Here is a 24,839-nt window from a genome sequence, read left to right as displayed (position 1 = left end):
CTCGTGATCTCGTTTCGAGCTTTTCTGCATTTGATTAGCCCTTTGATTAATCTATTCGTCGTCGCGTGACGGCTGGTGATTACGCGAATTAATTATCGCGTGTAAATTATGCGACGATGAATTTTCTATTCGCCCGTGGAAAATTAGAGAACAATTTTTGTTCGTTCGTTCGTTTTGTACGATCTTTCGTGTGTTATTTAGACGCCAAATTACTCTGCTGGGAAAATATTTCAGCTTCGAAGGTGTTTAAATACGATTCAATACTCGGTATTCATATCTGAAAGTATTTAAATCTTAACAGAGTTCCAAGTTACTGAAGTTTTAATTTTATTACTAGGCTCTATATCGCAGAGAATGTGAAACATAAAATAAAACTAAATAAATACTCTAAATTTTAGTAATCTAATTATAATTATATCCGTAATAATAAATATCGTTGCAATTGTTATTACATATAATCATTGTTGCTCCAATTATTATTATTATTATTATTATTATTATTATTATTATTATTATTATTATATACGAATTATAATTGTAATTGTACGCATAAGCTATAATAATCTATAATCCAATTATGATGCTTGAGGGTTAAATATGACATATTTTTACATGTCATACAACAATGTTACGCAAATGTCATTTTACAATATTTTACAACATGTTTATCAAATACTATAAAATACGATACTTATATAAATGTTTGAATATTTAATTTTTACAACGAAAGACAATTTAAAATGTTTCCCAGATGTTCGAGTACGATACTCGTCCTACTTTTTAGTCGTTCTAAATATTTTTGGAGAAACAGAAAAGGCCAGTTACGCGGTTCACTGCCACAATAGTTGCAGTGAACCACGTCGAGCGCTCGTTCGCTAAATTTCGCTCGCTAAACTCGCATCAAAGCCAATTTCACGGGAAGAAAGCATCTACTCTGGTATTTATGACACGAAATTAAACTTTAACTGTGTGTAATGTTATAGCAGGCAGGGCCTTAAGAGGTTAACGGATGATTTATTGCACGTTCATCTAATGTCGTTAAGGACTCTATGCATAATAAATGAAAGATAATTATTGCGTGACACCTCCCTGAATATTAATTATCTTTATCGTCTTTCGCGAATTTCTCACGTTCGTTGTATAAAGTTCATAGACGCGTAAGGGAGTCAATTTGCAGCGAGAAACGTGGACAATTTCAAAAATCACCTCGTTAATGACAAAGCGCAGTCGCGTTCCCGAAAAATTTAATTTCTCTCGATACGTAAAATAGTTCTCACGCCAGTTCGTTTCATCGCGGCAGAATTTACTTTTGAATTTATTGAATTTATATAAGATGACATTAGCGTGACATAGTGTAGGTCGATTTCACGTAGAAAATGGAATTTAAACTTTAATATTCGATAATGTGCATTTCAATAATAAGAAATTTAGAATTAAAATTGACACAATTGAAATTAAATATTATTATACCCGTGATTAAATTGATTTTTAGATTGTTTAATTTTTAGATTGTTTAATTTTTAGACCGATTTTGATTGAATCAGACTGATTATGAAATTGATCTTTATAATTATCAAATCAGGTGAAGCTGTTTTATTGACTGACAAACTCTTTATCAACAAATCTTTTTATCTCTGAATTACAAGTTTGATTAAGAAATATACTTCAAGCTGATAGAAAGGCTTTCAAAGTTAATACAAGTAATGATACTTGAATAATAAATAATAACATCTATACATATAAAATGATCGAATAGTATAGATGAAATTACTAAAATTTAGAATATTTGACTTAATTTCGTACTTTACATTTTCCAACATCGCTGATAAAATTCAATTAAGCTAAAAAAAATTTCGACATTGGATAATTTAAAACTTCAAAATGGAATAATCGTCGGTGGTCCAACAATGAACTTTGCAGCCTGTTGATTTACACCAACAAGTCTTTCAATTACTAATTTATCATTCATTTATACATTTTAGTTAGATTTAGAAACTTACAAATTAACTAAATTGCTATTACGAGCGTATTATAGATTTCTACGTGTAAAGAACGTCTTTCCATCCTCACTTTGCAAATTACAATTCACTCGAACGAAACAACATTATAGCCACAGCGTTAGTTAATTTTAGACAGATTTGCTACAACGATGCGTAAATGATTCGAACGGCGCGTTAAATTACAATTTGTTTGACCGCCAACGTACAAACACCACCGGATTTAATAATAATTATTACCATCTCGTCGTTGTTAAAATCCTCGACAAACAGTTTCACCGTTTGCCAATCTCACCGTGAATCGTCCTGAACAAATTTTCCTAGCGAATTGAAGAATAACAGACTAAAAAGCTCCCGGCGAGTCACTGGCCGAGAAATTCCTGCTATTTTTGGGATTCTGCGAGCACCAAGTACTAAGTAAAATTTCCCTAATGTAACGCGCAAGTTACGGAGGGGTTGAAACACCGACTGGCTACAAAAAGTAGTTCAAAAGATGAAGAGTACGCGAAGGTAATCTTTATTACTTTTTTTTTTTTTTTTTAATAAATGAGACTGGACGACTTTCTTTCTTTAGATAATAGTGGACAAAGTAAGGGTTCTGTGAAGATAATGTTAACGAACCGTGTAGGTTTCATATTCAAATTATACAATTCTTAGTCTCAAATTCTTATCAAGTTCTATATTATGTAATTACATTTACATAACATCACATTCTAAGTTCCCCCCTCCCCCCCAGAAAAAAATGTCCAACATTAATTACACACTTGTAAATTTCTAAAAGAAGTTTCCAGCCGATTTCGTCAGGTCCAACATTGATCATATTAATTATACAAACCCGAATTTCTAAAAAAGAAAAAATTGTAAGACTTCTAGAAAGAAAAAAGAAACGAACGAAAAAAATTGTAAAAAGAAAAAATTGTAAACTTCTAGAAAGAAAAAAGAAACGAAAGAATTTCTAGAAAACTTCATCAAGAATTTAAGCAATCCAAAATCCATCGGTCTTCTTACCTACGTGATTTACGCGACCTTTGCGATCAGTGTCTCGTGATCTCGCCGCGGAAATGTATAAAAGAAGAGCTATGCATCTGCGGCGAACAGAAGACCCAGAGAAAGTTTCCGCATTAGCCGGAACTGCGAAAGGAAGACGAGCAAATTACCCAAATCCCAGCGGACTGCAGGTGGCCCGGTAAAAACGAGCAGCAGGACCTGTTTCTGTCAGAATCTTTCTCCCTTTCTTTTTCTTTTTTTTCCCCCCTTTCCTTTCTTTGTCTTTGTCACCCACATTTCACGATGTTACCCGCACAGTGTGGATAGTTTGGGCCTCGCATGTCCCTCGTGTACACACACATGCACACGCAAGTGCACTAACGCTGAGAAAGTACCGCGACACTTGCTCGTTTTTGACAGAATGTAATTTGTTAGTACATTGGGGACTTTTATGCAACCGTACAGAAATTTCAACGCTCACAAGATGCACATAAATGTATAAAACGTCCAAGGTACGATGCTTGTGTATTCTGATAGAATGTGATTTATTATTCGACTGCGGATTTTTATGAGTTTATAAGAAATTTAGAAGTATGTAGATATATACAATTTCTTATCGAGTTTCTATTTTTTTTGTTTTTCACTATATCTTCAAAAATATGAATTTGAATGTTTTTAATAAAATTCACAGTTTATTTACTACACCAGTGTAAAACACCTATAAGTGATATGATTTTTCTGAATTTTAAATAATCCAACTTGTTACGATGAGAATTTTACGAAACAAAAAATCTAATTGGAAAGTAATAAACAATTCGTAACAAACATTTTTATTTTTATCGAAAGAAGGATAATAATTAGAGTAAAGAATCATATTGATGAAGGATTACGTAATATTCGCAAAATTACAAATGGGAATACCCGAGATTTTAATTTTAATCTTTACAAGAACTACTCTATTGCGAACATTGTGAAAATTATGACAAAATTTATTATTTAAATTAGATAATTTATATTTAATGCATTACGGTATACTGTATTTTTAATAATATAGTACAAATAGAGTATATTTAATTATTTAAAAGTATATGATAAAACTTATTGTTAAAAGTTCTGTTTCTTTTTTATCCGTATTTTAATCCTGCTTCAACATCGAAGATCATTAACACCATGATACGGTAGATCTTGTAGATATCAAGAATTGGAGATCTAACATCTTATATTTTTATCCAATAAAATCGACGTAAAAAGTGAGACTATGAACGTACATACGTAATGTATGTACTCAAATATGTTAACTTCTGCTCCTCTTACCCTCTTTTATATTACGTAGAATTTATTTACCTCAATGAAATCGAAATAAAAATGTTACTGCTTTTTGAAAAATACCGATCTTTGTATTATATTTTTCTGTCTGCACGCCACGGTATTACTTCGTTATTTTATGCAAACGATCCTACAAATCTGAACTTTCGAAATAAAATTTTCGCAGTGAGAGTCTCGGAAAGTTTCTAATGAAATTATTCCACAAATAATGACCATGCCCAGGTTGATTATATGAGACATTCTCTGTGTAATAATTACCTCCTTCGAGACTAACACACTTGCACCGCGTCTCTCTTTACAGAAATCTCGGAATAAACTACGATTTCAACTTTCAACGAATTAACACAAACCCTATTCAAAATTAGTGAAATTGTTCGAATTTACGTGACGGTGCCTCGGAGCAAACAAATTCTCGTCATTTTGATCAAATTCGTGCTCGTACTTATAGATATCGTTCATCAAGTTAATTGTAAACGAACGTTATATATTCGTGGATTTCTTTTTTCTACAATTTTCTATGAATTACGATTAACATTGAAATATCTGTTCAAATGATAGCAGAAACCTGTTCGTTCGTTTCGTTAAAACGCACCGTAAGTCGAACAAGATCGTGATGAGAAACCTCTGTCGAATAGTATCATCGTTGCAGCAATGAAAAGAGAAGGAAAACGGAGCAGAGAAATGAAATTAATGACAAATTTGATGGCGTGACATTGCACGCGAGAAAGAAAGCGAGGAGGAAAGGGGAAGGAAAGCACGCGGTTTTCCTCGACGTTGGGAAAAGATAAAGGGGAATCGTTCCAGTTTTCCTTGGTTTCGGCCGGTTTTTGAAATAACACCGCGACCCTGAGCCTTCCTTTCATGAAACGAACACACGTACCTCCTTTCATCCTCCGGCTTTATCTTCGCTTCGTCTACCGTTTCTTTCTCTTTTCTTTTTCTATTTTACCATCTCGTTTTCGACCCTTTTTTTCCCCTCAACTATTTTTAACCCCAATTTCGGCCCGCCGCTTGCTTCGAGCCAAAGAACGTTTGAAAAGCAACGCAGGAAAGCAACCGTGCAAATGTCAGAAGGCACCGAGCTCCTATACTATATTAATTTCCTCCTTTGGAATCCCGCCGTACCGCAGAAGCTATCATTATACTCTACGAGAAGGTTTCTCTTTTTTTTTTCATTTCACAATTCTTGACGGAGTTTGTTTAAAGTGTCACTGTTCGACGATGCTCCCATTCGAAGATCGCCATGCTTGCTCGTCGAATAACTTTGTTTCTCCTAATTTTGAAACTTTGTCGGAGCTTTGATTTTACGGAATGAAAATAGTAAAAGGATGATTTCAAGTCGTTCAAATTCTTAGAATACACATTCAATCTTGGAAATATTTATACGTGAAAATTTATATATGTACATATCAATATAAAAATTTGTACGTGTAAAGAGAAAGGACTGTATGAAGGAGAAAAATAAAAACCTTAAGAGAAACGTGGAGGAAATAAATGTCGGAACGTGAGATGTTATACGAAATTTTGCATCAAACGAGGAAAATTTCCAAGATAATACATCTGTTGGAAGTTATGAATGATTCAGCATATCGTATGTAACGGGGAAACATTCGATTCTTGTGAAAAGGAGAAGCAAAACCAATTCATTGATATTCGAAATGTTATTGCCTTGCAACTATACCAATTTCTGCACAACGTTGTTCCTAATGGATTTTCAAGCAATATCCTAAGTTTTATCAAATAAATGTTGCAAAGAATAGATTAATCGACACTGTTTGCCAAAAAAAAAAAAAAAGAAATTGGAATTTTACGAAAAAATAAATAAAATCATTAACTATTTAATGAATCCTTACATGATTTTCTTTTACGAATTTACGTCAGTATAAAATGTGGACAATTTTTGTTCGTCACTGTTAGTCAACAACCAATTATGGTTATTATGCTTATTGAAAAAGATTAAAAAGAAAATTTATTATTAAATTTAAATTATATAAAAGAAGGGACAAGTGGTTAAAAGCGACGTCAATTTTTATAAATACCTCAAGCAAATTTCAATCAATCGTCACACGAATATAAAAGTTCCATTATCGATTTTCGTGGTGTAGCTTGCTCGAGATTGAACGAAAAAACGAACGTTCAGTCTCAAATATCATGTCAATTGTGGAAGTGTAACATTAAATACAGATCAGCCAATATTAGGACAAAACGCGTATCACGATTGGAAGTTCGCATATTTTCGACGTTCCAGATCAGATTCGAATTAATCACGTGATTGTCAAATATCTGACGAACTTTATTACTATTCGTTTCTCTGTCTTATAAATTTGAATACACATGTTTCAACGTTCCGCGTAAGATTCGAGTCAGCACGTATTTTAAATATTTGAAAAATTTTATTAATTCAAATCGAGATTTTTACCTTTCAAAGCGTGAGATGAAAGAACGTGAAAAATATTCTGCAGGGGAGCGGGGCGAGTTAATTTTTCATACATTAATTTTCATTCAAACATGGGAGGCAATTAATCTTTTACTAACTCTGTGAATTAAATATGAACAGGCATGTTCAATTTTATATGCAGGCATATATAATTATATTATAATCGATATAACATAATATATTTTGGTAAAAATAATTCTGAATAATCATACCTAGATATCTGACGCAAATAAAAAAAAAAAACATATATAATTGTTTATATAAGCTTATATAATGTTTATTTGTTTAGTATTATATAATAAAATATCTATAATAATTATATAATTATTATATTTACATAATTATATTATATTATAGATAAAGATATATACATATATCTTATAAAGATATTATATTATAAATTATTAGAAATTATAATAAACCGTTGCATCACGCCCACCGATGACAAACGAAACACATAACCGGTGATAAACGCCCAAGTAATCATAGTCATTAATCAATTCCCTGCAATTAAATTCCACTTTCCTTCAATCGTCCGTTTAATCATGCGCGCGCGCTCGGTTGCCTCTTTTAATTATACAAAGCAAACGGCTGCATATCCGGAAATCGACGAAAGTTCGATAATTAAATCGACAGAGCACGAAACACGGATCATATCTTTTAATTACTCGGTTTTCTGAAGGTGACGAACAAACAATTCTTCGCGATACGATTAGTATATACAGCTCATCCGAGAAATCTTTTACCTAAAATATTTCTTTCCATTCTAACGAAATTTGATTTTAATCACTAGTTACTGTATAAAATGCATCTATAATATGAATTGTATCAAACTAGTTACTCTGTTCACTTCAAATATTTCGCACGAAACGCTTCTTTCTATTCTAGTAAAATTTTAACCATTGGTTACTATACAAACTGTATCTATGATAGAAATTATGAACTACAGTCACACCCTGTGACACGCTCCGAGTCTTTCATTCGCGAAACACATCTTTCTGACTCGAACAAAATTTGATTCAAGGAAGTATTACAAAGGGTATTAATCACTAGTCGCTAAATATGCAAAACTGCATATCTAAAATGTGAAACGCTTGGAAAGCGGTTTATTCAAAGCGAATCAAGTGGGATAAAACCTCGAATCACGGAGGGATTAAAACCTCGAGCCGCGAGGGATTATAAATCTGGCGGAGATATTTCGGATTATATAATATTCTCTGACAAGGTTGATTCACTCATCGTTATACATATGCACCGTGTGTGTAACACTCGCAATGTTCAAAGGATTTGTCTGAAAGCACGTTAAATTATTCATCTTTCGTGTCGCGATCGGAGCTGAGAACTGTGAACTTGGCCGCAAACTTGCCAATTTTGCGGTCATGCAACAGTAACTTGACCCAAACTTAGTATCAGAAGCCAAGTGCGTTTATGATGCTTCATTATCGCGAGTTTACGCGAGCAGCTTCGGGCCTTTCGGTCCACAGACATTATCATAGTGTCCTCCGCGCAAGCTAATTTCACCTCGGTCGAGAACAATCGACGAGAATAATTGTGTAAATTAGAATGCAAAGTCGCGTGTTGCAAAGCCTTTAAATTATTATAGCCCGCGCGTAAAGTATTTGCATCACGAAGTGGAATACATATTTCGCGAGCAACGAGCTTCGTTTATCATACTGAACACGAACGGTGACTAAGAATTTCATATGAAATTTGAAATTTCATGTTGCGCGAGATGATTTGCTAAAGGAAACTCGACAAGATTAACCAGAGACAAATCGTCACCACTGCGAGTCGATAGAGATCGATAGAGATCGAATAAAAATTTCATCGCAGACGAAACATACTCGACGTACATACATACGTGCAATCTAATCGCACGTTTGCAACTTTTAATTGAGTTTCGTGAGATTTGCCATGGTGCAGGCGCAACACAGAGCATGTCTATCGGCTAGGGACTTTGATTTCTAATTGAGTTTTTATCGAGTCGATGCATCCGGGCAAATACGTTTGGATATCGAGACGGCGATAACGCGATTGTAGTTTCTAAGGTTTCGTTATCCAGCTACGTTATTCGAATTCGATTAACGCTGCGATATGTCTGGGATAAGTCGTTTCAAAGTGACGTGGAACAAGCAGATCAATGGAATACTTAATAATTCGAACGTCGTGAAAGTGGAAAGGTGAATGTTTAAAATTTAGTCGTTGATTCAACTATATCCAATTAGATTCAAGATTAATCATAAAGTACTCTAGATAGATTAAAAATTATACAACTATAAGAAGGTCGTTTATTGCGTTAGATTAAATTTAACCTTATTCTTGTTTTATGTGTGAATAATAAAGAATAGGAAAATGTATGCTCAAAAATATCATCAACTAGATAAAAAAATACAGAGTATAAAATCAAGCATGAGAAAAAACTCTTTCCACCGTTACACGTGTCCTTTGAAATAGCATAACTTTGTTCTGAGTTACGTAATTATTTTTTATATTCCTTTTCTCAAAATCTCTTTATAACAAAAGAGAGAGAGAGAGAGAGAGAGAGAGAGAGAGAGAAACGAAAAGAAAAATATCACGAATAATATTTTCTACCAAAAGAAAAAGAAAAAAAAGACCAGATAAATTCGCAGGAAATCTCACCTCAGTGTGGTATCCAGCGTACAAAATGGAAGTCGATCGGCCGATCGAACCGTCCCTGTACGTACGATAGATCCGATCGAGAACCGAACGGGAACGTTCAGCGTACAAACCAAGCACGCAACTTTTTTCACTTTCACTGGCGCGGCGCACTGCCTGTAATCTGCTCTGTGGAAGGCGGTGTTTCTCCGTGAAAACACCTCGCTGGAAACAGCGTCGCCTCGTTAGCGAGCTCTTCGACAATTTCCCTAACGGGATTGGGGGAAGCGCGCGATCCGAAACCAACGGAAACGGACCGGGATAAAAGCAAGAACGAAAAGGAAAGAAGAAAAAAAAGGGGGGGGGGAGGGGGAAATAGAAGACGCGCTGAATATTTATAGGCACGCCTTGCATAAACAACGTGACCGGGTGCAATCACCGCGAAATTATTTCGTCGTTTCGCGATCCTGCATTTGCATGGTCGGAACACAAGGCCGTTTTGCTCGGACAAACGAGATTTCGATCGTTTCCCGGCTAGGGCGGTAGGGGATTGCACGAAAAAGATAGAAAACAAGTGGATTTGTTTTTAACCATCGCGAGATTATAGAATCTTTTACATTCGAATATATTTTAATATCTGAACATTCCATCATTCGATTGTTTTTGTCGTCGGAAGTGGATACTTTTTTTTTTATTTGAGATTATTTAGAATTATTGTCTCCCTGATTACAAAAGAATTTTCTAAATTACGAGATGCAGGATTTTATTTAAAAAAAAAACAATATATTTATTAAAAAAAAAAAAAAACAATATCGATCCAGCATATTTCATTATCAATATTTAACGCAGTACTAAATTATTTCGTGCAAGTGAGTAAATTTCTTTTATGCAGAATGAATAAAAAAAAAATTATTTTGTAACACGCTTTCCACAATTGTCGAAAGAACTTTCAAAATCACAAGATAGAAAATTTTATTAAAAAACAATATTTGGTATTTAGTTTCAATAGTTAGTATTTAATTCGATGATGAATCAAGCATTCAAGGCATTTGGAGAATAGAACTTCGACGATTTGAAGAATACGTAGACAGAATTTTACAAAATTACTTCTGCAGTAAAAAAAAGGAAAGTATCATTCTTAAATTGTCGAAATAGACTGGAAATGGATTTTTATTTGAATGCATGGAACTTAATATTAAAGAAATTCTGTTCTCCTTATTTATTATTATTATATTTGTACAGAAAGTGCGTAATTTTTTTTTTACATCTTTGTATCTTTATGTGTTCCTTTGCATTTTATCGAGTAAATTTATCTGATAAATAAATAAATAGCAATGTTTCTCTTGTATGCACGTAAGAGAAGATCATGTGCAGTACATTGAACCCGCCCTGCTTTTTATAACAGCACGATAACAAAGAAGCGGTGCGAGATGACAGAATAAAAGAGCAAACCTAACAGAGACCCTAGTCACTTCTCTAAAAATAATTCAATGGCACTAGAGCGAGGAAGAAGCACAGACGGTAGATACAAATATCCTATAAATAAAGTACAGAGCACTCGCAGAATGCTCCGCTGTTTGCACAAAAGCATTTTGGACAGGTTGGTTCTCGGTGCTTACAATGTTAGACACGAGAACCAGATGTCCCTCGCCCTCTATACATTATTCACAGGGAGCCCTCTTCATCTCCGAGGCCATGAAATTGCCCGAAGGTCAGCGCGCGTCATTTCATTCAATTTGCATTTTCTCTCTGCTTCGCTTAGCTTCACCATGGCCAAAAGACATTCCCTATTTCCTTTTTTTTTTTTTTTCTTATTTTGTAAAAAAAACGACCAAGAAACTCAATATTACTTACACAAAATTGTAACATCTAATATAATAGTACCGTACTGTATAATAATTGTAAAATCTGACGTAATAATTAGAACTTTTCTTGAAATTTCGTTTTATATTTGTAATATTAAGAAGAAATTGCAATTTCTTTCAAACAATTTATATAACAAAATTCTAGTTTCTAACGTGGAGGTTAAGAGAGGAAATTCCAGGGATTAGCGTAATGCTCTTTTGTTATTACGCCCTTTATTTTAGATTCTACAATCTTACGAAATTTCAAGAAATCTGATTTAATAATTATTATTATAAAGAGGATAGCTAAAACAAAAAGTGTGTATGAATTTTACTAGAATAAAACAAATTTCTACCTTTCTAAATGTGCCCGTGCAAATAGAAATTTATATTACAAAAATCCACAATCTAATCCATAATAAAATTATCGCTGGCTCCTTAATAGACCACCAAATCAATCAGTGAAAAAGAAAAAAAATTATACAAAAAGTTACACTATTGACTTTGTCGCGTTAATATACTTGGAACGAGACGATGTGAAAAGATTTTAGGAAACATTTTTCCGGTCTTCGACTCATCGAAGATAAATTCAGTCAGTTAGTTATGCAAATTCAGGTTGGTGTTCGGTAATTTTGGCAAATGTGTCGCGCGAGATACCAATCTCTATGGTAAAACAGACACGCACGCTTCGCCGGGAAATTTCACGGAAACGAGGAAAAACCGTTTCAGAATCGTGGTATCAACGAGCTCCGTGGAAATAACAGTACCACCGTGGTGAACGCGATGTAAATGCCAAGAGGCGCGTCTTCAACGAGCGCTGCATTCTATCGCGGACTTTTCCCTCCCTCCGCGCATACGTATTTAACCTCCGACACGGAGCCTTTACCGATTCGTTCCCGAAGAATTCCTCTCCTCCGATGAAACCAAATACGGTGGAGTCCCGTACAATGCAGTGAAAATGTTGCTCGTTCAAAGACGCTTTTTCATCTTGTACGACTGATACAACGCGATTAACATTCAAGATAAATTTAACATTTCTCGACGTTTCGTTCAAAGACAATTCTCCATCTTGGAAACGTTGGAAACACGACAGTATAATAGATAAATCTTCAAATGACGTTATCGGAATATAATACGCTAATTTAAAATATCTTCAAGCTAAATTATATCCACGGAAATGAATTTGTGCAACTGTTGGATACTTAAAGGATGTTTATGCATTTATAGGACATTCATGGAAGCAGAAGAACGCACATGATGCATCAAACATGCAAAAGTAAAAATTATATTACAATACATAGTGGGTGAAATAAATTTCTATTTATCACGCACGTTTGACCTCTTTGGTTATATTCAAGAAAGACATTAAAATGTAAAAATCCCCAATTTAATCTCGCAGAGATAAAATCTACGATATAATCCACTTTCTGACTTTTCTACATTCGTAAAGCATGCAAAAAAGTGGATGAAAAGCGCCACTGATCCTGCTACCGGCCCTTCCAAATTAATTTTTCCTGGAAAAATTGTCTGAATTCTCAGGGGCACCATCAAGCTACTAATTAACTTATCCCCGCAAACTTTTTCACGGAATAAAATGGACGAAATTTCTAACAATGGGAGAGAGACAGTAAGTTCTCATCGAGTGCGAACGAATTTCAATACGAAACCCCATAACGAGATTCCTCGTCGTCGAATAATCGTAACAATTAGAAAAATTGCTTTGCAGAGAACGCAGGTACCGATTTATTTGGTTATATAAAAATGTAAAAATGCAATTTATAATTTATATTAAAATATGCAATTTAATGATAACATTTAGATTTAACGATTCAACAAAGTTTGTTAAAATCCAGAATGTGATCAGAAGATTCAAGCTACAATATCGAAATATTATTATTATGGAAAATTTGAAACGTAAACGTAAATAAAATATCCAATTTACAATATTCAACAAATTTCAACTGATCTCGCTTAAAGTCTTAGAACAATCTTTATTTATAATTATATTCAACAGATATTTACCGTAGATGATAAAATTATGACAATATTTTCACAAGTCCCTTCTTCATATGAAGTTATATTTAATTTTTCCAACTTCAAACCGAGTATAATATAATACCTGTTCCAAAATTTTTGAGTGAATGCACTATGTTCGTAAAAATGCACAATAATTCACGTTCATGCTAAAAGCAAAATTCTACAATGATCCACTTTCCAACTTCTCTAAATGTCTAAGAGGTCCAAACAAATGAACAAAAAGCGGCATTAACGTTGTTGAATTCTCGAAAGCGTCGTCGAGTTACTAATTAACTTATCCTCGCAGACTTTCCACATCAGAGGACAAAAGGAAGAAAATTTCGGACAACAAATCCGAAAAACAGCAAGTTGCCAACGACTACAGATGAATTTCTCGTGACGAAACTTTCCAACGATAGTCTTCGCCTTCAAATCGTAATAACCAAAATAAAAATTGCCTTGTAGAAGATTAGCTCACGCTCGTAAAAATATAAAACTGTATAAAAATCCGCAGTTCGATCATAAATGGCCACATTTTTAAAAGAGTCTACGATAATCCTCTTTTCAAAAGAGATTAAAAAACAGAATGGATGAAAAGCACCATTAATGCTGAATTCTCGGAAGCATCACTAATCAATGTTTCACGGAACAAAGAGAAAAGGAAAAATTTCATACAATTTTAAAGGGACAAGCGCGGACGAATTACGTGGCTCCGACGACGAGTACCTTCGTCGTCGGGTAATCGTAATAACTATAATGAAAATTGCTTTGCAGAGGACACTGGGGCAAGAGATAGTTGCACAATGCAACCCTCGGTATTAATCCGAGTGCTTTCGGCTCGGTGACGGAGGCCACGAGCGACAGCAATTTCATTTATTTCGCAGCCGCGAGTGCCCCAGGACGCGTTATTTGCACGACGGAAGATGGTGGCAACTCGTTCGAACGACAGAATCACCGACACGCCAGAGCGGAAAAAAGGGAAATTCGCGAACGTGGCAGTCTCGCCGCTAAAAGCACGATTTTTCCTGAAGAGGAGAGTCCGATTCCCATTGGGAGGCTCGGGAACACTCGCGCGTTCCAACTTGTTAATAGAACGTCCCTTCATCCCCCTCGATGCTCCGCGTATGTATTTTTAATGAAGCACCGCCGATAGAGATCGATACTGCACTATCGATGGAAAATGAAAAAGGAAACACTCTATATATGAAATGGACGTTTCTGAAATTGAAAAGGACAGTGATTACTCGAGTAAAAAGACAAAGAACGCGACACTCGAGATTTCGTATTTGAGAGAACCGAGATTAAACACCGAGCAAATGCGAAGAGATTGGTCAATGCGAAACTGAACTAATTTAAACATATTTCGCGAAAAGGAGGCTTCAAATGAAGAAAAATTTTAAAGCTATCATATCTTTTGTTAATTATTTTTGTGCAGTGACTTGTTGTTCATCATCTCGCTCCTATTCAATACAGAGTCGACCTAATTTAAATGTACTTGATAAATTTTTGAATTCGATTAATTTTTTTATATATATAATAAGTTGGTTGCACCTCGATTACAAAAACTGTATTTCATGATGTATTATAAGACTATTTCAATTCAATTTCTGAGCACAATGAACAACTATTGCCTTACAATCTTCTTAGATGAGCATTAGTTACTGCAACTTGCATCGTGTCAGATGAAAAGTATTAAAAATGTACAATTTATTAACATGTTGATTGCAGTATCTGATAACCACCAATTTCAAAATGATTAAAATACACTGATTAAAGATATATATTCACATTAATATTAAAATATAAATTTTGAATATGAATATTAAAATAAAATAAATATTATCAACGAAAGAATTTTAAGTAACATTAGATAACACTATAAAATGAAAATGCGCTTTCATTGCACTTTTATTGTAACATAATATTTTGCAAAGATTAAATTATACTGCCCCGTAGGCGAAACGTATAAATTTCACATGACAGACAACGCGTTAATCTTCCATTTAAAATCAGAATTTAAATTTCACTTCCTTTCTATTTTGTTTTTTTTTTTTTTTTTCAAGTCAAAACTACAATTTGTACTGCGAACATGCGAATTCCATATTTTAGCTAAATAACATACCAATATTATGGAACTTAATATTTGAAGAAGCTAGGGTAATTAACTTCACAGTTGCTAACTTTAAGATTTTCTCATTACAGACGTATCAGATGTAAAGTATTGAATCGTTCAATTATCCAAGTGTTCAATTGAGAAGAATTGAAATTTAAAAATCAAATTCGAAGTAGACGAGACTTAATTCCCCCCTTCAAATCGAAACTAAAATTCGTTCCATTCATAGAACCAACACTGTCAGAATTTAATATTTGAAGAAGTTTGGATCAAAGGGAGGAATAGTTCAAGGTTGAGTCATTGAACTCAAAACGATCGGCGAGCATGAGCGTACGAGGGAAGCGAGAAAATGCCATCGGGGAGGTAATGTTTTCCGAGAGATTATCGGAAATAATCCTCGGCACACAGTCACGGGGATAATATTTCAAACGGAACTGAGCCACCTTACAAATATTTGTCGCTTGACGCGAATCAGGAAAGCAAAGAAAACGGACAAATGGGTTTCGCAAGAGTTAAACGACACGCGGTGGCCAAGATAAATGGAGACAGCCACTTCGTTACTTTAAAGAAATGAACAGATAGGAAATTTGATCACATTCCTCTCTACTTTCCCATCGTCGCGCTCGCGATACCATTTTGTTTCTTTTTTTCTGTCTTTCGTCTTCTATAAAAAATGTTCCAACAGAAATTAGCGAAAGCTTTCAGACTATACTTGCCAACATTCATTCGACATTGATTTTCAGTAAGACAAAACAAATTTAACACGTTCGAAGATGACATTTTTGCCGACGGACTTTGTGAATCAAAGATTGCAAAGTTATTTTCGTCTGTTTGATCTTATTTCAAGACTCATTCTCGAGTGAACAAAGTTCGAAACCAACGAGTTCGGTACGATAATGGCAACAAAAAATATGTGAATGCGTGATCTATGATTAACATAGAAACATTTAAATTTTTGGCAATTTAAGTGTGCTTTACTTATAAAAAGAAAAAAGAAAAACAGAATAACAATCGATCAATAGGAAATATCGAATAATCACTTGAACATTATTTCTCCCATACTATTTCCCGCTGTGTACTGACAATCTCAACCGACACCGAATGATTTCATAAAATCATAAAACCAGTGCCGTTCTCTTCGGGTCTATAAATCCGAAATGGATACTATTAAAGTATACATCATAGATCTACAAAAATATTTAGTTTCAATATAATTTTATGGTTCTTTAGCAATTCTATTATGACAATTTGCATATTCCATATCCCATTATATATTCCAACGAACAAAGAAGCGAGGAGATCAAACGATGAAATTCGCTGCATATCGTATCCACTGTGTATTATATTATTATAACAACTGAGAAACGCAAATACAGGATTGTCAATAAATGTCACAATTAACAATATTCAAATCACTCAATTCTGAAACTAAAACCAACTAGACAAGACGGCAGATTCTCACGCAGTTCGTTGTGTTGAAGTATTAAAAAAAAAAAAAAAAAAGAACGACCACATTATTAAAAAACAGCTGTAGAATCCTACATTTAAGCAGATCTTGATCGGCAGATCAATTCAGTATTTTCAACTATTAAAACGATAAATTTTCACGAAATTCACTGCGTTATAGTATATCACGAAAAGCAATCACGTTCCCAAAAAAGAAAAGTCGTAAAATGCATAGGCTTAAAGTTATTTAAATCGGTCAAATAGATAAATTATTCAGGCAGCAAATTCTCGCGTGATGTCGGCGACGCGAAATGCAAACGCGGCCTCGTCAGTTGAAACGTCGTGTAAATACACGCAAATTACCAGAGTATTTTCAGACTATCACCATCTATTAAAACGATAAATTCCCGGGGGGTTTCATTGCGTTTCAAGTATCACCGAAAGTCGTGAAACTATGCAGGCGCAGGATCGCCAGTACAAATACAAATCACCAGCAAATTCTCACATTATTCAATCCACGTGTAATTTAATTAATCCTCGTAACACTACGGTCGGGGATAACACGAACAAATGTCCACGTACAACGCACACGGCCACGTGTTTCGTGGATAAATCCAAGAGATTCCACCGAATTCCACTAAAATAAAGCCAAATAAATAAACGAAGTGAGTGAATAAAGGGGAGAGAGAGAGAGAGAGAGAGAGAGAGCAGGAAGTGGGATAAACGCGAAGAATCTGAAAAAAAATATCTGAGGGGTTGTTCCTCGCACGCGGAGGACTTTTTCACGCGAAAAAGTGACAACGTGAGGGAGGAGCAGCCGGAAACGGCAAACGTGCACGTAACGACGAGGACGGGGAACGATAAAGTACGTTGATAAAATGGAACGAACGATGCGAAACGACCGGCGAACACGGGATCGCCACTGGATCACGCACGCTGTGATAATCGAGGCGAAAGAGAAATAGAGAGAAAGAGAAATAGAGAGAGAGAGAGAAGAACCGGGAGAGAGAACGTATCACGAGTGTGTGAACCGCGCGGGAGTTCCTGCGGAACTGACTCGCTGCTTCCGCACGATCGTGGAAAAATCACGGGATGCCATCCCCACTTTCGGGGATGGCAGTCACATGACCGCAACCCTTCGCGCACCCTCCTCAACCGTGCATCACGGGATAGTATGCGAGCGCCGCGTTAAACCCTTCCGCGGACCTCGTTTCGAATTCTCGTGACTCGATCATTTGCGTCAGCCCCACTAACCCCTTGACATACGAATTGAATGAAATTCGACATGACAAACACAATATTTATTTTTTCATTTTAACATTCGTGTGAACTTAAGTTTTATACTTTTACGTTTATACTGCAAGACACCATAAACACAATACGTATGAACGAAATTAATGAAAAACTGATGAAGGAACAAATTAATAATTCAATAGTCATTAGGAAACGTATGACGTCTCTCAGACGCTATTGCATGTCAAGGGGTTAGAAATGTCAGTGTCGCGTTGATACTATGCGACATTTCATTTGTGTGAGCGTCTCGAATTAATTTATATTATATTATTATTGATTATCTTTTTGATATAATACCGTGAACTATGAAAATTATAGTTTAATGTAATACGATGGGTCCAATAGACGCAAAGATCTTTAATGTAAAAATTTCCGCTTTGACGATAATTGTTTTACGTAAATTTTTTTTATAGAATATTCGTCCAAAAGGAAGGTGCATGCACTTTGATCTAAAAAAAACTGAACGTCCGACATAAAAATAAAATTTATTTTGATCAAAAACGGTACGAAGGTTAAACCCTCTAGCTGGATGATTGATCCAGTGTAAACCACAGGGTCGCCTGGCAATTTCCAAAAAAAAAAAAATTGACAACTCGAAAGAGTGGTAAGGAATAGTAACCGTGGTTAACCGAGAGACTATTTTGAATTGCTTTTTTTCCAACTTTAGTTTTTGTTTTGAAACAATGCAATGGATTTGCGCGAAAAATCGAAAGAAAGTTTGGAAGAATTGCAAAAGGTCTGGATCAATTTTGTCATGTTTTCGTTACTACAAAAATAAAAATTTTGACAAACTGTGTTCGATTAATGAAAAATAATTGATCTTCTCTATAAATATTGCGCTCGAATATTATATAAAATCGTTTTATCTTCGTTTGAATAATCAAGATCTTGATTGTTTTACACGATGACAGACAAATTTAAGATATTTGATCGATAGTTTAAGCTCGAATATTATATCGAATACTTTCGTTTAAACGATCAAAAATTTGCTTGTAATATTCGACGAACAAGTCTGTATTTCATTGGGATATATGATCAAAGAAAAGTGACCGATACTTTTGATATTTTGTAATTGTACAGAATGTTGCTTGAATAACAAAACATTGTTTGTTCTTTGGACACTGAAAGTAATTATACCAGTTCTTACCGCGTCTCTTGTCAGAATTTTTGGAAGAGTTGGAAATATTGAGATCAGCGATTACTCACCTGCAACAAAAAAAAAAAAAGAAATTTCGCACATTAAATTGCACATATCACTGCGACTTGTCGTATTATTCATTCTTAATATCAATATCAATCAATTCGATACGAATACTTCGGCTTTCGTGTCATTTATAATATTATCATTTCAATATCGTAATCGAAGAAATATAAATTAAAATCCCTGCTACAACAAATAAAATTAATAAATTGTAAAATGATAATTTGATGCGTCGAAATGCATTTATTAATCACGTTGCAGGAAAACTTTTGCGAAATGATATCGAAAATACACCGGTTTACCGAGTTTGATTTTAAAAGTGTTAAATATTTCGCCACTTTGCCAGCGCGTATATAGAAGAAATCTATTGCTTATCGATCAGTTCGAACGCTCTGTAAATCGAATACGATCAAACAGAATAATCTCTCGGGAACACGCTGACAGTAAAATCATCATTACTATTCCAGACTAATCCAAATCCAACGTCATCAGCATTCCGAATGCATCATGTCTGTTTACGTAAACAAGTGATTCCCAAATATGTGAACAACGCGCGAGGTTCGACAAAAACATTTCGATAACTTACAATTTAAGAAAGGTACATTCGAAAATGTTGTACATGCTCCCATGAATAGACTGCGGATGTTTGTGCATTTTTATATATATATATATATATATAGTTGTGCACTTGTAAGGATGATTAAGAAAATTAATTATTCCTGTTAAATATTATACGAAGCATTACACTTTGAATATTTTATGTGTTTTCGTGTATTATTCGAGATTTTCGATAAACGCGCAAAAATCCACAATTTTCCCGTAAATATCGGATTCTGTTCATTAACAGAACTGGACTGCGAATTTTACGCCTTTGTTGGAAATTTGAAGATCCGAAAATACAGAGAATACTGGCGATATACGTGCAAAAAATATATAAAATTTCAAATCTCCGCGTGGGCTGCATTTTTTTTAAATTGAAGAGATATCGTGTTTATTAAATAAAAATATTTTTGGTCTCCCGTATGAGCAATCCAACAAACAATGGTTCCGAAAATCACTCACGGTGATTGTAAATTTAAATAAACAATGCGTCAAATTTCCCCCGCATCAAACAGGGCGAACATTTCCTTCTCCATTCCGAAAAATCGAAAATTCGTTGATTTGATCGAAACGAATTTAATATTTTCCGCGCTCGCGCTCTTCCCAAAAAGCGGCCATCAACGATTGTGCTCGAAAATTTGAAATTTAACGTCGAAACCATCGATCTGACTGCCTCAAACTCATGCAGTTCCACAACTCTGTAACGAAACAACCATCAAACCGACAATTCTCTCCCATCAAACTGACAATCACCCACTTTCGCGAATTCGCGCGTACAATTCCCATCGTGATCGTCACATCGATGGACCTAGATCGTCGTCTAACCTTGCGACTCCGGCTGGTCTGACGGCGTCGTACCGCACGCTCAGCTTTCTACGCTGATTCCTCGGGCTTCTGATCGACTCTCTGCCATCCCAGTAGACCTTCGAGCCGCCGCATCCGAGTCTTTGCGAGCTCAGCGGCTGATAAGCGTCCGTGCCGCAACGGCGGATGCAGCTGCAGCAGTTTGACATCCCAGAGACTCTGCTATCTCTGCACCGAGAAACTGGAACGAGAACGTTCTTTTCGAGAGCGTTGAACGACGTCGCGCTCCTGCAGGAAACCCAGCGCGAGACCCAGCCCTCCAAGGACGAAGAAAGCAATCGCCGATTCGCGGATCAACGATCACTGCAAATCAAGAAACGTCTCTCGGTTCACGCGCAGGTCTCTCGGTCGAACGAACAGCTACGGAGCTTCCGGGATTCCTTGACACGTCCTCGAGACCAGATTCTTCAGCCAGTATCCAATATACTCGTGGGAATTTCGAGGAACGGTTCTTTTTTATGTACGAAGAAACGTTGCTCCTTCCAAATCCATGCCCGCGTTTCTTAGTCCAATCGTCAGACAGAAGCCAGATAGGATCCCGTAGATTTTTATTTCTTTCTCTATCGATTATTTGGCAAATTGTCTTTTCTATCTGCTTCAAGTTCGGTATTTATATAGTTGTTTCTTTTTTCAAAATTGCTTCTGAAATTTAGATAGCAAACTCATTTACTGTTCTTGGTAATTGAACGAGGACTGTGCTCGCTGAAACCTCGAGAAATCGTTCTCTCTGCGTTCGAGGAACGTTGCTCCTTCCAAATCTGCGTCCACTTTTTCTAATCGAACCATTGAAACAGTGGATTATCCTCTGATCCAAATAAGAGCTCGTACACTCTCGTTTCCTCTGTGAATCTTTATCTTCTTGAAGTTTGCCGTTTAACTTGCAGATTTCTCAATTGTAGATTCTTGTTTCTCTTCGATTTGATCATTCGTGAAACGATCTCTCTAAGTTCTGATTTTCTCTTCGCGAAGTACGGGGTTTATGACTATGTTCGGTTTCGTGTAGTTGCAGACCAACAGTCACTTCGAAATTGTTGCTTCGTGTATATATTCAGTCGTTCGTATATTCATATTCATTCGTATGCTTGGTGGATCGAGCAAGAACCTCGAGCTCTCTTTGTGTCGCGCGTCGCACATCAAAATCCACGTCCACTCTTTTTATTTCAGTCGCCAAATCACAGGATTTGCGTCGTCTGACGCAGATGGGAATTTGTAGATTTGCATTTCTCTTCGATTTTATCATTCAAGAAGTAATCTCTCGAGTTTCGAGTTCTTGTTTCGTTGAAGTTCAACTTGCAGATTTTTGGTCTTTTATTTGATCTGACAGTTTCTCCGTCTGATCCATATTAGGAACTTGTAGATTTTTGTTTAATCGTTCGAGTTTCTGATTGTCCTTCGAAGTTAGAAATTTCTAATCATTTAATTCTGCTTTTTCTTTTTTTTAACTTCACCTGATCAAGATAGAAACTTGTAGATTTTTATTTATTTTCGATTCGATTATTCGCGAAGCAATCTTCCTGAGTTTCTGGTCTTCTTTTGAAATTAAAATTTTACAATTATTTAATTTTGAACTTCGTCTGATTCAAATAGTTCCAATTTAATCATTTATGAAGCAATTTTACGAATTTCTCGTTTCGTATGTAGCTGTTCAATTTTGCATAATTTGGTCCAATAGTTTCGTTTCAAAATCGCCTCTAGAATTTACCAGAGGCTAACACATTCGTCCGTATGCTTGTTAATCGAACAAGTTTCGTATCCATCGGACAGTGAGTATACGGAAATTCAGAAGATGATACAAACACACGAGCGGAGGAGGCGACAAATTTATGTGCACCGGATGTCTGTAAGGATTCGTAACGTTGGTTTTGAAGCGGATACGCTGCGCAAACTTTCTAATGTATGACCATCCCTGAAGTCAGCGAAATGCACAGGAACTGTCTCAGACAATGTATATAAATCCTCGTAATAACCATCACCTTGGTAACAATCTCAAAAATAGACAGGTAATACAGAATGTTGATATCATCGTGTTATCGAGTCACGTATGAACATGTATCCACGTATATCGAACAAACTATCAACGCTACAACAACTGTTTGCTTTCGCCAGGGACCGGCGAATCTGATTAAAAATTTATTAAAAATTTTACAGGAAGAAACAATCTGCAACTATACAACACGAATCAGTAAAAAAGTGCGAAGATGGAAGTATCAAATATGCAAATAAATGAATATGTTCAATTAAATTTATAATAAAATCCAATCAAGAATACAAACTTCCATTTATAGCTGTGTCTTGTGAAAAATCGGTCAGATCATGAAAATAATTCCTCCCGTTTAAAATAATTAAATTTCCACGAAAAATTACGCTGCGAATCGATCATTTCAAGCAATCCACCTAAGTATGTCCGCAATAGATAAATACCGATTACTATCAAGAACGAAAGATATTTTAAGATGTTCCTGCAGTTTAAAAATTCGATTGTCTACGATAAATGAAAGACAAAAGACATTTTGATATTTTTGAGCGACTTTGCGAGTTACACGATGACCTCAGAGAGTTAATGGCAGCTGGGTGAACCGTTCGACGAGTAAAATCAGTGGGCACGCGATCGAACGATCTCTATCAGTTGGCAATTTCTAGCATAATCGAAATTCAGAGGGGCACGAAGCGCAACGAAGCGTCGCGACGTGTTGCACGAGACGAGCAACGGGTACGGAGCGTACAAGACGCGGAACAATGCCGATGGCGGCGGACCGGTTGCGTAGCCGATCCTCTTCGCATTTCGTATTTCAAACACGTACGTAAGAAACGTCGTTCCAGCTACGACCTTCTTATTTGTTTCTTTTTTATCTGTTTTCCCGTGCGTTTCTCCCTCCTCTCTCTCTCTCTCTCTCTCTCTTTCTCTCACTTCATCCTCTACGGAACCGTGGACGACTCCTTTAATAATTGTTCGATGACTATTAATATTCGCGCGACGGCAGCAACGTCAATTATACACCTTGTACTCTCGTACGTGCCTCCAACGATCGTGCCACGCGAACAACAATTCGTCCATTGATTTCGAGGAGCCAGGTGCTTTTTAAATTGTTCATTCGTATTCCGAATTTCATGTTTCAAATTTTAATATTTCCGGAACGTAATATTCGACGTAATAGTGAAAGTCGTGTGACGTGAAAGTATCCACATTTTGAAAATTTCATTTCATCATGCAATACACCATTCGAATTGCTGAACTTCATCTGGGGACTTCAAATGGTTCTTTTCCTTTTATTCATTCAAACTCAATATGTTACTATACATCGTCGCTCAAAAAGTCTTGTCTATAAAAAGGACGCTTTTGTAATCTAACAACGACGCTACTTGAGGGCTAAGAATATCGCATATTCTCTCCCTTTTTTTGGTTATTCACGTTTGCGCGAACGAATCCGCTCGTTAATTAATACAATCGTTACTCGTCATGTATCTTCGTTCGATTCTTTCCGCCAACGAAGAACACAGACCAAACTGAACAAAAATAATCTCACCAAGGCACTTTAACTTCAATTCACCCGCGCTCTGATTAATCAATAACCGCGACTTTACAACAATCAAGAAAGCAACTTTTCTCTCTCGGCGCGACTCCAATTTCCACGCTTCGAGTAAGCTTCTTAAACCAACGTGAACCGAGACAATGGTGGCTGCACGCGAACTTCTCCGCTTTATTTGCTTTTCTCTTCGGCAATTTGGCCGTTGCACCGAAAGAAAAAAAGAAGAAAAAAAAAGAAAAATAACAGAGCAAAGTACGAAACTAGCTGGACGAAATTGGACGTTGGCGGACGTTCGCGGGTCATCGAGTCGAACCGAGCTGTTTCGCAGCGGCTGTTTCGAACGATACTGGCCGCGGCAGAAGTTCGCGCCGAAAGAAGCGCAGACAACGAAGAAACGGAAGAGGCATCGCGGCGTGGAGACGAGCTGCGGCGGAGACGCACGTGTCCGCGAGTACGTCAGCTGGGGATGTTTATCCCCAAGTTCCATCGACTCTAACGTGGCATCCTTGCCAACGCGGAACTTCAAAAATACGCGCACGTACGTGCACAGGATGTTCAAAAGAGCTGGTGCC

General features: G+C 36.0%; 1 protein-coding gene across 1 annotated transcript in view; it reads right to left on the bottom strand.

Annotated features, from left to right (window-relative positions):
- Positions 1 to 22,181, bottom strand: part of LOC122539091 — a gene marked incomplete at its 3' end in the record, with an annotated part of 175,890 nt that extends 153,709 nt beyond the window's left edge. Inside the window, exon 1 of the mRNA XM_043673711.1 lies at positions 20,702 to 22,181. Within this exon, the coding sequence (XP_043529646.1) occupies positions 20,702 to 20,889 (188 nt within the window). The remainder of the gene's footprint in view (positions 1 to 20,701) is intronic.
- Positions 22,182 to 24,839: the final 2,658 nt, after the last annotated feature.

The sequence above is a fragment of the Frieseomelitta varia genome, unplaced genomic scaffold, assembly GCF_011392965.1.
Source record: "Frieseomelitta varia isolate USP_RPSP 00005682 unplaced genomic scaffold, Fvar_1.2 scaffold_190, whole genome shotgun sequence".
Taxonomy (NCBI): domain Eukaryota; kingdom Metazoa; phylum Arthropoda; class Insecta; order Hymenoptera; family Apidae; genus Frieseomelitta; species Frieseomelitta varia.
This window is presented reverse-complemented; position numbering and strand designations above follow the sequence as displayed.